Raw genomic sequence first — 12,399 nt, forward strand, 5'->3', positions numbered from 1 at the left:
CACCTGGGTGGAGTTGTTTGCTCGTCATTGTTTGCATTGAAGCGGTAGTTCTGCTGGTGTTTATTTTTTAACAAATGTAAACATGAAGCCATCGAGAACCTCTGTTAAATAGGACAAACGGGCATTTAGAATGAGATGTCTGGGTTTTTTTATAAGCACGCAATCTCTGTTATTGTCTCAGAGTATGGGCCCGGTCACACAGCCGTTTGCTTCTGTATCGCGGGTAAAATTTTGCGTTTTTTTTTTTGCCCGTCGTTGCCCGCGATGGAAAATGCGCAAAATTGGCCAACCCGCTGTTCATCGGTGGTATGTCCGCAAAACAGACGCCGGCGACTGTTCCGCTTCCTCATCGCGTCATTTCCGCATCATTTTCTCGTGTGGACCACAGGTATAAAAGCTGCCGAGCCGGCGTAATGCCGAGAAATGCATCCTTGCCGAGATTTGCATCCCCTCGCTACTACAACCACTTTTACCTCGTTTTATCTCACTTTTATATCACTTTTAGGGAATTTAATGGCGAACATATAACCAAAACCACTTCGTCTTGCATTTGTTGGGAATGTAATACAACTTAAACCATTCCGTCTTTGTATTTGTTGTGAATGTAATCGAACGGTAATGCACGCCGTATACAAATCACTTTTGAGCAGGTAACATGTTTATTTTGCCTTTTTCTATTCAAATCGCTCGTATTGAAACTGTTATGCACTCTACCATAAAGCTTATTTCTGCATAATAAGCTTTACGGTAGAGTGCATAACAGTTCTCAAAAGTGACTTATATACGGTGTGCATTACCGTTCGATGACGTTCACAACAAAAACAAAGACGGAATGGTTTATGTTGTATTACATTCCCAACAAATGCAAGACGAAGTGGATTTGGTTATATGTTCGCCATTACATTCCCTAAAAGTGAGATAAAACGAGGTAAAAGTGGTTGTAGTAGCGAGGGGATGCAAATCTCGGCAGGGATGCATTTCTTGGCATAACACCAGGCTGTAGAAATCATAACCGCTCAAGACACAGTCCCGTGAAGATCAAGATTTCAAGCTATGGCACCGAAGAAGCCAATATGTTATTATTGTAATAGTTTTTCATTTTGATTTTATTATCTTGTTATGAAATGAAAAGAAATGTCAAGAAATAAAAATGGATTAAGACGAGGTCCTCACTACGGTGACGGGGATCCATGTCCACCCCTTGACGTCTCGAGCACAACTGACGTGTGCTCGGCAAATCGCGCTGTATATACGCGGAGAAAGGCGTTTGACCGTCACACGTGTAACACGCTAATTTCACGTAATAACACCGCGATACAGGCGCAGAACATGCAACTTGTTTAGTTTTTCCCCGACTAGGCAAGAATGGAAAAATGAATTGGTGAACAATCAGAATCCCAAGAAATACCACATAGTTAAAGTTTAATACACTTGTATCTTTCAATTAATGATATATTTTTCCCTTCTACAGCCTGAAGCCCCGAAAGACGCTGGTGTTCTTTTGAGGGAGAAGTCCACTGACCAGGACAGTTTATCGTCCCAGCCACTGCTCCTCGATGTCCCTGTCATTACCAGTGTGGAAGACAACAGAAGTACTGAAGACACCACTGAGGACAAAGAGGAACTGGAGTTTCCTCACGACCTGCTGCCCAGTCTCGACTTCAGCAGTGACCTTAACATTTGGGAGTCCTCGTTAGGGTGAGTGGAAATATAAAACATGTTGTCTGGAGGAAGGTTTCCCAAGACATTCTGTTATGTCTGGGTTGTGTTGACAGACTTAATACTAACTCAGGAGAAAAGGAATGTGAGCAGTGGAACCCCCTGGTGGCTAGCTCACAGCATCACATGGATGTCAGGCATCCTCCGGTAGTTTTAGATAGCAGGTACTGGATAAGTAATACAATCAGACCGCATGGTGTGATATTATACAGCCAACACAGTATAGTTTGTGTCGGATTGAGAAATGACTTGCTTGAATGCTCGGTTGAACTAATAACAAAGAGAGTTGTTGGGTATTGTGTCTAACTTCGCCGTAACAAAGCAAGGCTACCCTGGTGGTTTTTCCTTGACTAGACGACGGATCGCTGTCATATCAAAGAAGTTGGGGTGATCCGTGAGGATTGTGTGATATGGCGAAATAGAGCTTAGCTGTGGTGAAACTGTTGCTTTATTAAGCAAGGTGTTTTTGTCCTTAGCCAGTGCTTGGCTAACTGATTAATTGGTGTGCCGTTCTCATCTTATGATTAACAGGTCATGTACAGTAGACCCCGGGATGCAACATGATTCCAAGTGAGGTAGAAATCGCAAAGGGAAATTGCCGTATAGTGGGGTAGAAACCTATCGTAATTAATGTGTTCCATATCCACGGTACCGCAGATAGAAACATTAAAATAACAAATTAGTATACAGGAATTACTACTTGTGTGTATTATACATCTGTAGGACTTAATGACAATAAGCAAAGGAAAAATGCATTTTTATCTATCTTTGACGTAGCTGGTACATTGGAGAAACGGATGGATGCAGAGGTGGGTTTAGACGGCAGATTAATAATGAAACTTATTTTGAAACTTTCCCTTATGAGGATTGGCCCGCCCCTTTGAATTTCCTTGCTTTAACCACCTCCCTATTTTTTATAATTGTCCGCATCATCGATTGGTAATGGCTGTGTAATTTAGCAATGGTAGTGAATCGTTTTTCTTGATAATGTTAAGCTTTGTTTCTTTTTAGCATCACTGAAAGACTAAAAAAATACAGTATGTATCGCCAACTCAGATAGTGTTTACGCATAGTCCAACTGAATGAGAGAGAGGCATTGTAGGAAGGAGTTCAGCCAATAGCATATCAAGACGTTTATAATGTCTTAACGCAAACCAATAGCCAACCAGCATTTCTTGACGTTGACCAATAGAAGACTGGCATCTTAAAGACGTAACTATACATACGCATTAACACGGCAAGGTTTGAATTTTACATGTTTTAGGCACCCAAAATAAATTTATGGTGACTTTGTATTGTGGTGAAACCACTGTAAAGAGGGGTAGAAAAAACATTTTATTCCTCACTGTAAAGTGAAATTGTCATAAGACAGGGTCGCCCAATCCCAGGGGTCTACTATACATAATATGAAACGTTCTGGGGAGTTTTAGCTTGTAACAAGCTGCTTTGAAACAACTGCTATATTAGAGGCTAACGTTGCATCATGTGTGCATATGCTTTGTGCATGAGCCTTGGCAACCACAAGTAGTATCGTGTGGCATCATGGAGTTAGCAGCTGGAGGTCAAAACTTTTAACTATGTCCCACTACCCTCGTCTCAGGCCCTTCGTCACTGACCCATTCCACGCAGATGTCTTCCCCTCACCCATTGCCACACCTAACCCAGCTGGCCAACACTTGGCGCCTCCTCCAAATGCGCTCCTCGACCAGGAGCTTCTGACGGCCTTCCAGGAATGCGAGGAACAAATGGCCTCACTGAGCGGTTTAGATCTCAAAGAGCCCATTGCCACTAAGCATGAAATAGTCTATGAAAAGGAAAGAAAAACTGGAGATGGCACGGTTGAAATCTATGATGACTCAATACTAGCTCCTCAAGGTGCAGACCAGTTTGGACATGATAACTGCATAAACAAAAGTACAAATGGAAACAGTGAGACGGAATCTAGCCAGATGGATCCAGTTGTGTTTAGTTTCAAGGACTACATACTTGGAAAAGAAAACCCAGAGCCAGAGAAAACTGCACAAGAGGATGGGGAGAATCAAACAGATCCTGAGTCAACAGTGACTTTTACTAAAATGTTCCAAGATGCCAATATAGAGAATGACAATAATCCAAACAAAGACTTAAATGGAACTCAGATTCCTACAAGTGCTTTAAATCCATCTGTCTCTGATTCGTATTCTGTTCAAGAATTTTCGATTTCCAAAATTCCTTCAGAAAATACTGATGAATTGGATGAATCACAGAACAAGCAGGCAGGCTCAAAAAGTAAAAACAATGCACAAATGACTCCAGCTAACCTGTGTGAGCCTTTGATTGAGAAGAGGAATAAAAAGAAAGACAAAAAACACAAGAAGAAGAAAATGGCAGAGATAAACAAAGAGACTGAAGCGGAGGAAATGATGGTGGAACGGGCTAAAAAGCAATTACAGGCTGTCTCAATTCTAAATACAGGGAATGACTGTCATTCAAAACAAGCCATTTCTTCAATGTCATGCATGGAGATGATGATGTCTGGAGCACAGTCTAATGATGGCTTTTGTAGTAAGGGAACGCCAAGCCCCTCCCAATCATCTCCTCATAGCCAGCAGGCTCATTTTATTGCCCGTTCTGCTTCGAATCCCGTTTCTTCACGTGCTAATCTAGATAACAAAATTTCAAAGGCTGATCAGTGTGACGAAAATAAAAACTCAGACGATATCCTTCAGACGACAAGGCACACAACCAACGAAAATACGACACTCGTCCAAACCACAGCTGACAATCTCAATAGTGCTTCGGTTAATCAATCAGATTCAGATATTGCTGGAAAAGGAACGACAAGTAAACTGGAAAGCCCGTGTTGTATCCCAACTCGTGTGGGAGAAAGTAGTACGAAGAGGGCCATTGAAGAGGCTTTTGTGGAGGCTGCACCGTTGCCACTAACAACACCCACGGTGCGAGAAGTGATAAAAAGAGAGGGAGAAAGTGTGAGCTGTGATTCATGGGAGGGAGTAGCTACTCAAGCTATTGCACGAATCGGGCAAGGAGAAGCAGAAAGACGCCAGGAGGGTAATGAAGACGGGAAGACAATCCTAGATAGTAGCGTCCAACTCTCATCTGTCGGTTGTTGGCTTAGTTTCCCAAACGAGATACCTGTTAGTGAGAAGAAAATGCCACATACTTCTACTGAGAGGTGCTCAGAAAGACCGAGAGAGAGGACCAGCAAAGGGATGGCAATATCCCCAGCAGAAAAGGATCCACTCGGGTTTGAAAGCAATTTAAATAATTTTTCCCCTGGGATGGTTGCTTGGGCTGATCATCTGGTTGATAGTAGCCCCGCAGGACTAGAGGATGGAGAAGGTGGATGCAGTTTATTCAGCCTTCCAGAGGGGGTTGCTAGAGGCTTGATGGAAGCTGAAAAAAAGCTGCGTCTACCCAATGATGTTGCAGAGTCATGTGTGAGGTCACAGAGCGGCGCTGAGACGATCATTACCATCACAGACAGCCCATGCGGTAGGGAGGAGCTCATCGCTGCATTTTCACCTTTGCCAATTCACGGCGAACAAAGCAAGAAGGATAGTGGAGCCAAGTTGATCCCTGAGGAACCTCCCTTTTCAGGACCCACTTGTGAAGCGTCAGCCAGCTCGGAGACCTCGCTTATTTCTTCCAGCAACAAGCAACAGGTTCAGCTTAAAAGAAACACACCCAAATTTACGGCGGCTGAGGGACAACTCAAGTCTCAAGAACCTCCTCAGAACTCGACAAGTTGTGAGGGTAAGTCTACATGCCAGAAAATTGAAGGCGGCCACAGAGTTCACTTTGCCGATAGCGTAAAAGAAGACTGTAGTGACACTGTAGAGGCAGGAAATATGTCATTACCGACTTTGGGCTTTGCGTCACTGCCTCCATTGACTGTACATGAGAGTTTGTACCATCCTGTTGTTGAGGCCAGCTACATTTATACAGATTTCCTCAGCGTTAAGAAACCAGAAAGCAGCAGTGATGTATCTGTTACCAAAGAGAATGCCACACCAATGCCAGGGAATTGCATTCTTTTGGATACACAACAGACAGCCAAGAAAGCGGAAGACAATCCATTAGGTGAAGACCCCAAAAAGTTAACTGGCCTTAATCTTGGTACTACAGAACAAAGGGCTGCTACTGCAGAACCAGCGATAAGCGCCAAAGAGCCTTTAGAACTCACCAAGAATGAAGGGGAAAAAAAGCCTTTAGGACAAAGGGATCCTGATCAGACAAAACAAATTGTAAGAAAGGAATCAACCACTGAAAAAACAGATCTTACGTTAACAAAGCAGCAAGAAGTTGTAACAGAAATGAATGTTGCAGATTTGCGCCCTCTTGATCTCAAAGAACCAGTGCGAACTAAATTCCCAGAGGAAAAAAGTGTGCTTGAAGAAAGAGAAAGTCCAAGTTCTGTAATCAATACTACCTCTATACCAATTAGCAATGTTTTGCCTGGGTCCCCTGATGGTTATCCTGACTCAGACAAACACAGAGAACTCAGATTTAATGACGTTCTTTTAAATACACTACAAACTCCAAACAGTGATCCATCAGGTAAAGAGCCCAAAATGTTACCTGAGATTACTCTTGGTAGTACAGAACACAGGGGTGGGCTAGAAAAAGCCATAATTCCCTCATGCGCTGCTGAAGTACCAGCAAAGATTGCCGAAGAGCCCTTAGAACTCACCAATAATGAAGGAACTAAAGAATCAAAGAAAGCTCTGGAACACAGCGATCCTGATAAGACAAAAAGTCTGATTGTAGAAAGAGAAAACTCTGGCATCAATAGTACCTATACACCAATTAAAGATGTCTTGACGGATTCTCCTAAAGGACCACTCTCTGTTGAAGTTAGCTTTCAACCTCCCACTGAGTTTGATCAACCACCATCTCACGCACTAGTTAGCACACAGCCGATTGAATTCAGGAAGGACTCAAAGTCGGTGAGTACCACTGGATCCATAATTTCAGAGGCGATAAGCAGTGAGCAGTCATTTTCTGTTGGTAAAGATTGTGCTCGCCATTCTACCTCAAACCTGCACCCTGGAGGCCTTTTGTCAAGTGACTTAGACACAGTTAATGGAGTATTTGGAATTGACAAAGGTGGATGTGATAGTACCAAGTATTTAGTAGTTAGTAAGGATCATGAAAAAGAACAACCATATTCAAAACAAGAGGCTAGAAACGATACAGAGTGTATAATCTCCCTTTCACATAACAAATTGACAACATCGCAAGAGGCAAACCAAGCCAAAGCGTGCGAACAGCTAAACGATGACTCGAAAAATGCAACACAAGAGGCAAACCAACAAAAAGCGTGCGAACTGCTAAACAATGACTCAAAAAATTCAACGACTCAAGCAACACCCGACCTCATAAATGACATCTCCCTACTCAGCTCAAATAACCCCAGTGGGACGTGTGATCGCTCTCGGCCATGTGATGTCACGGAGAACGAGAACCTGGAAGAGAAGAGTTCTGTGCTACTTGATGACAAAACCAAGCTCGATAATCAAAAGGAAACAGTACATAGTGGCAAGGGAAATGTGATGACACATCCCAACGAGAAGACAGATAAAGACGCTAGATTGGAAACAGGAGACCTGGGACAGTTGCATCAATATGACATCCCAAATATAGAAGCAAAAATGCAAAGAGAATTGGATGTTTTGGACAAAGGCGGGGATAAATCAACAGGTTTAAGTCCAAATCCTGAACTGAAAAATTCCTTGAACCAACTAAAACAACATCAGCAAGATTTGGTGTCTAATCATAGCACCGATGCATTGCAAACTGGTTTAAAAGAGGAATTTGAAGAAGGAAGGACTAGCCTACAATGTGAACTGATCCAAGAAGGGTTTTCTGGGGTTTCTGGTGAAGAAGGAGGAGACAGTCTATCTTTTGAAAAATCAGAAGATCAGAACTTAGTTAAAAAAGACAACCATATCACAAAACAAGTGGTAGATGTCAAGAACGTAGAAGGAAAGATTTCACAAATAACTCCAAAAATAGCCTGTGATTTAGACGAAAGAGAAAACTCCACTGCACATAAAGTTTCAGAACAAACAAAAATGGATGACGAAGATGATGAAGTTGGTAAATGTGACCTGGTAGAGGAAGTCTCAAGTACAGATTTAACACCTCACGTTTTGGATAGTCAAAATCAGACAGAAGCCAACCAATTAAATTCATTTGGGGAGCTACAAAAAAACATTGTGACCTCTAAAAGTGATACTGTTTCTCATTTTTTGGCTGATGGTAACCTTTCTGGATTGTGTTTGTCTGATTCTGTTTTGGAAAAGGAAACTATACTTGGCCTTGAGTGTGATTCAGATGTTTCTCTGAGTGAAAACAACAATGCTGTGTCACCGGGAAAACTATTCAGCACTGGTGAAAATTATAACAGTGGTGCTCAGGCTGTGAAAAGCAAAATGAGCAAAAGTGAAAGTCGTAGAACCCCGGATACAATATGTGAGTCTCTCCAGCCCAATAAAAATTCAGCCAGGCAAAATTCTTCATTAACACAAACTCCCATAAAAGCACCTCATGAAGAGAAGACGGCAGCGGGAAACAATGCAGCTTCACATGAAGAAAAATCAAATTTGCAAGCTAAGGAAACTGTAGTATTTGACGTTGAAGCAATTAGGGAAAAGGGACCCACAGAAGCAGCGGTAGGCCGCTTATCCTCTGCTATTTCAAACCAAGCTTGCCAGTTTGATACCAACGTCAGTCTTTTCAGCAATCCTGCTTCAGATACAACCATTGTTTCATCAAAAAGCCTAGATGATGACAATATGGGCTACCAGGCACTTCTCTCCCAAATGGAAATACCTCCAGATGGCATTTCCCTGCCAACTCCACCGACCGATAAAGTGGTAACTCCCGACTCGGATTTCGAACTCATGTCTGGAGACTTAAGGGTGTCCCAAGACTGTTCTGCTGTGCTCACCACACAAGAACCAGATTTAAACTGGATAACAGCTCTCAAAGAATCGGCCTCCTATGCTCAGACTGAACAAAGAAGCAAAGAACAACTAAGGTAAACAAAAAGAGCATGAGGGTGTTTGGAGAGGGGTTCATAAGTTGGTATTGTATTGAGGGAGAAAAGTGGAATGATATTACCAGTTTTTTTAATGTCGGCCCATATCTGGTTTTCCAAAAGAAAAGCTCAGCTATAAAAATAACCCTTTTTTTGATCCATACTATAAAGAATTCTACAACTTTTTTCTGGTTTCCTATAAAATTAATCACAAAATGAAAAAAATAAAGTTCTATCCATCCATCTATACATACTGTAATTCCACAGTTGAACTGCTTTCAGATCTAATTTTTATGATGTATTTCTTATCCCGATTGGGTTTCTTGGAACTTCTCCAATAATGTCGGCAATGTCCTCAAGACTGGGCCGAGAGCAGCCCATGATTTTCTGGGATGTGTGTGTTGATGAAGCTTTGCAAAGTTTATCAACTAAGCTTGTCTTGTTGTCATAAAACATTTTTGCATTAAAAAATCTTTTTTTGGGGGGGTTGATTCAATTTATATATTTATATATATATATATATATATATATATATATATATATATATATATATATATATATATATATATATATATATATATATATATATATATATACTGTATTTATATATTTATTTTTTTTCTGATTGGAATTCTTGCAACGTTTTCACCAATGAAGCCCACACAATCTTAATCACACCCAACGAACCATGTCTTTAAAAACATTCAGTCCATTAAATCTGTTATTCAATTCTCTGTGGCTGCACTTTGACAGGTCTATATTTTTTAAAACTCCGTTCAATACTTTTGAAGGAAATAGTGCAGCAATGAATATGCATGAGGTAAGTACATAGCTGCACTTTGTCTGGACTGGATCAGAGGTCAGATGTTTGAGCCTAGAGAATGTAATGCAACCCTTTATACTCAAAGGATGACATCAGCTGCGACATCGCTCTGTGACTAGAATGAGGCCTTTTCATCTTCTTTCACGCACAATTCATTAAAGACATGATGAAAAACTTTTGCACTTAAATACAATTGTCATCAACCATTATCTTGCTCAAGCTTTGGCGGAAATAAAGAGGAAAGGTAGAATGTCACACTTTCACTTTACCTCCAGAAACCTTGTTAGAATATGATATGGTGAAATTGTGAATGTGTTTAATTGCTGTTAAAAGTGTCAATAAAATCGGAAACCGAAAAAACCTTTTCCTCATTTGGTTTTCTCAGACCTCTCCCATCATTGGAGACTCCTGAACCAGAGCTTTTCACTACCGGTGAGCCAGGAGCTATTCCTCCGACACCTGAAGAGGAGCCGAACGTTATTGCGATACATCCTAAAAAGGTTCTGGGAGAAGTGGTCCAGGAGAAGACACCAGACAGAAAAGAAATTCTTAGAAAAAAAGAGAAGTGTATAGAAGATCTCGCAGAACAAGGACAAGTCAAACCTGAAAACGCGGCAGAGGAAAGCTCAGAAACGGTCATCAAACCTGCCAGGGTGCAACAGAAAAGTGGGTAAGTACCTTTGTATCAAGTTCTCTTTTCTATTCTTTTGACTGTTTCAACAAACAATATATGTCAAGAAGAAATATCATACTTCATTCTAAGGCCTTTACATTCCAGAAAGGAATGTAAAGTCACATTAAATTGTAATCCAACCCCTAAAAAGGCACTTCTATGTATTGGAAAGCCATTTAAAACTGGAATCCATTCTGAAGTGAAATTACCATATAGCAGGTATAGAAACCACTGGTAATGAATAGCTAATGTGTTCTGAGGATTGATGTGCTCACAAAAGATGTCCTTGCTTTAAATTTTTAAATTTCATTTTTATCCCCGGTCGTTGATTTGTTCTAGACGTGCAACTTAGCTAGGGTAGCGCGCCTATTTTGTATTTGAAGATAATAATGTTTTGTTACGATGGTTACTATGGTTACCATGTTTTTGCTTCACCCTTTAGCTTCACTGCAAGTCGTGGGACCCATCGCAAATAAATACAGCATTGTATCACAAAGTCTTGACTATGGACATGAGACTCTAATCTGAACAAAGAGAGAAAAATACAGCAGTTCAGTACGGTGAAAAAACATATTTTGCATTGTAGAGTGAGAACATCATAAAGCCGGGGAACCTAATCCTGGGGTCAACTCTAGTGTTGCAGATTAAGATTTATTGCTCATCAATTTAGTTTGCTGCTAATGCTAAAATTTAGCCCAGGTAATTCGTTTAGTTTGACCTTTTAATAAAATGTGCATTACTACTATCAGATGATCTTAAATTGATCAGCAAACTAGAAGTTGTGATTTGGTTCTAATTCTAAAGAATAACACACAAAGAAATGTATTAGTGATGTTAATATATCTAAGTGAAATTTAATTCCAATGAAGACTTACGTCATTGTAATTTTAGAGGGTCCTCGCTTTTTCCCTCGATGGTCTGTTTTAATCAAGTACTTGTGATAAATTTTTGTTTCTATTTGACCCAAAGCTTAAATAGATTACAGTTTGTGTCTGTGTGTATATAATATATATAATATAATTTCCTTTGTATTGTCATTCTTTGTAACAATGTACACAGAACGAAATGTCGATACACCTGACCCGTTGTAGCGAGCCGATGCAGCCGCAGCCAACAGAGGGCGCCGCCATTTTACCAATGTTATAAGTCTTAGGTATGACTCGGCCGAGGCGCGAACCAGCGACCTCCCAGTCTCAAAGTGTATACTCGTATTTGAAAACTTCTAGACACCATTATCAGGATTTTACCATCATTCTGGAGACTAATAGTCCTTCTTGGGACTTTCTATTGATCCTAATAGTATGCTTCAACTTTTTCTCAGGTTAAAAAGTGGTTAGTTTGAGTTACATGTTAGTTTAAGTTCGATTAAGAGGTAGGTTTAAGTCATCAGTTTTGTTGGTTTTGATGATACGCATTAGGTCAACGGAATGTCTCAATAAGGATGGAAAACAAACCTGTGTGTATTTACTCTTATTTCATTGCTTCTAAAGGCCCTATTTAAGGATTTCTACTATCAACATCGGGACCAATAAGCCCTCTTAGGACATTTTTGTGTCTTAATACAACACGACTTTTTGAGAATATTTAAGGGTAGAACATGGTTTGAGAGTTCTGGTTTGAGTTAGAATATCTAAACTGGGATAGAAAACTGTGTGTGTGTGTGTGTGTGTGTGTGTGTGTGTGTGTGTGTGTGTGTGTGTGTGTGTGTGTGTGTGTGTGTGTGTGTGTGTGTGTGTGTGTGTGTGTGTGTGTGTGTGTGTGTGTGTGTGTGTGTTTAATAGTATTTGACTTTCTTAGGACGATTTTCAGGAATTTTACCATCATTGTTAGGACTAAAAGTTTTTATAAGAACATTTTGATGGTAGTAATGTGGCTAGACCCTTTTTAGTGTTTAGATATTACTTTTGACTTCAGGTATGAGTTAGAATTTTTGATCAAGGACAGAAAAAACAGTGTATGCACTTCTGTTCTAGATCTTTTAGGGACCATTTTCAAGATTTTTACCATCATTGTGGGGACTAATGTCGTGGTTCTAATGTTGATGGACCCATTTTCAGGGTAAAACAGGGTTTTAGGTTTCAGGTTCGAGTTATCCTTGAATTGAGCTTGGGTTTAGATGATCAGTTTGGTGTTTAAGCT

General features: G+C 40.5%; 1 protein-coding gene across 9 annotated transcripts in view; it reads left to right on the forward strand.

The window, feature by feature from the left end:
• Window positions 1-12,399, forward strand: part of tacc2 (transforming, acidic coiled-coil containing protein 2) — a 72,092-nt gene that overhangs the window by 26,552 nt on the left and 33,141 nt on the right. For 2 of the 9 annotated variants that reach the window (XM_088352094.1, XM_088352095.1), the window contains exons 1-2: window positions 5,549-8,764; window positions 9,973-10,257. In XM_088352094.1, the coding sequence (XP_088208220.1) occupies window positions 5,571-8,764; window positions 9,973-10,257 (3,479 nt within the window). In that variant the 5' untranslated portion in view covers window positions 5,549-5,570. Of the gene's footprint in view, window positions 1-1,471; window positions 1,699-5,515; window positions 8,765-9,972; window positions 10,258-12,399 lie in introns of those variants that run through there. The other 7 variants (XM_088352097.1, XM_088352098.1, XM_088352102.1 and 4 more) reach the window with 6 other exon arrangements.

Source organism: Urocampus carinirostris, chromosome 13 (genome assembly GCF_059441175.1).
Source record: "Urocampus carinirostris isolate Australia breed hairy pipefish chromosome 13, RoL_Ucar_1.0, whole genome shotgun sequence".
Taxonomy (NCBI): domain Eukaryota; kingdom Metazoa; phylum Chordata; class Actinopteri; order Syngnathiformes; family Syngnathidae; genus Urocampus; species Urocampus carinirostris.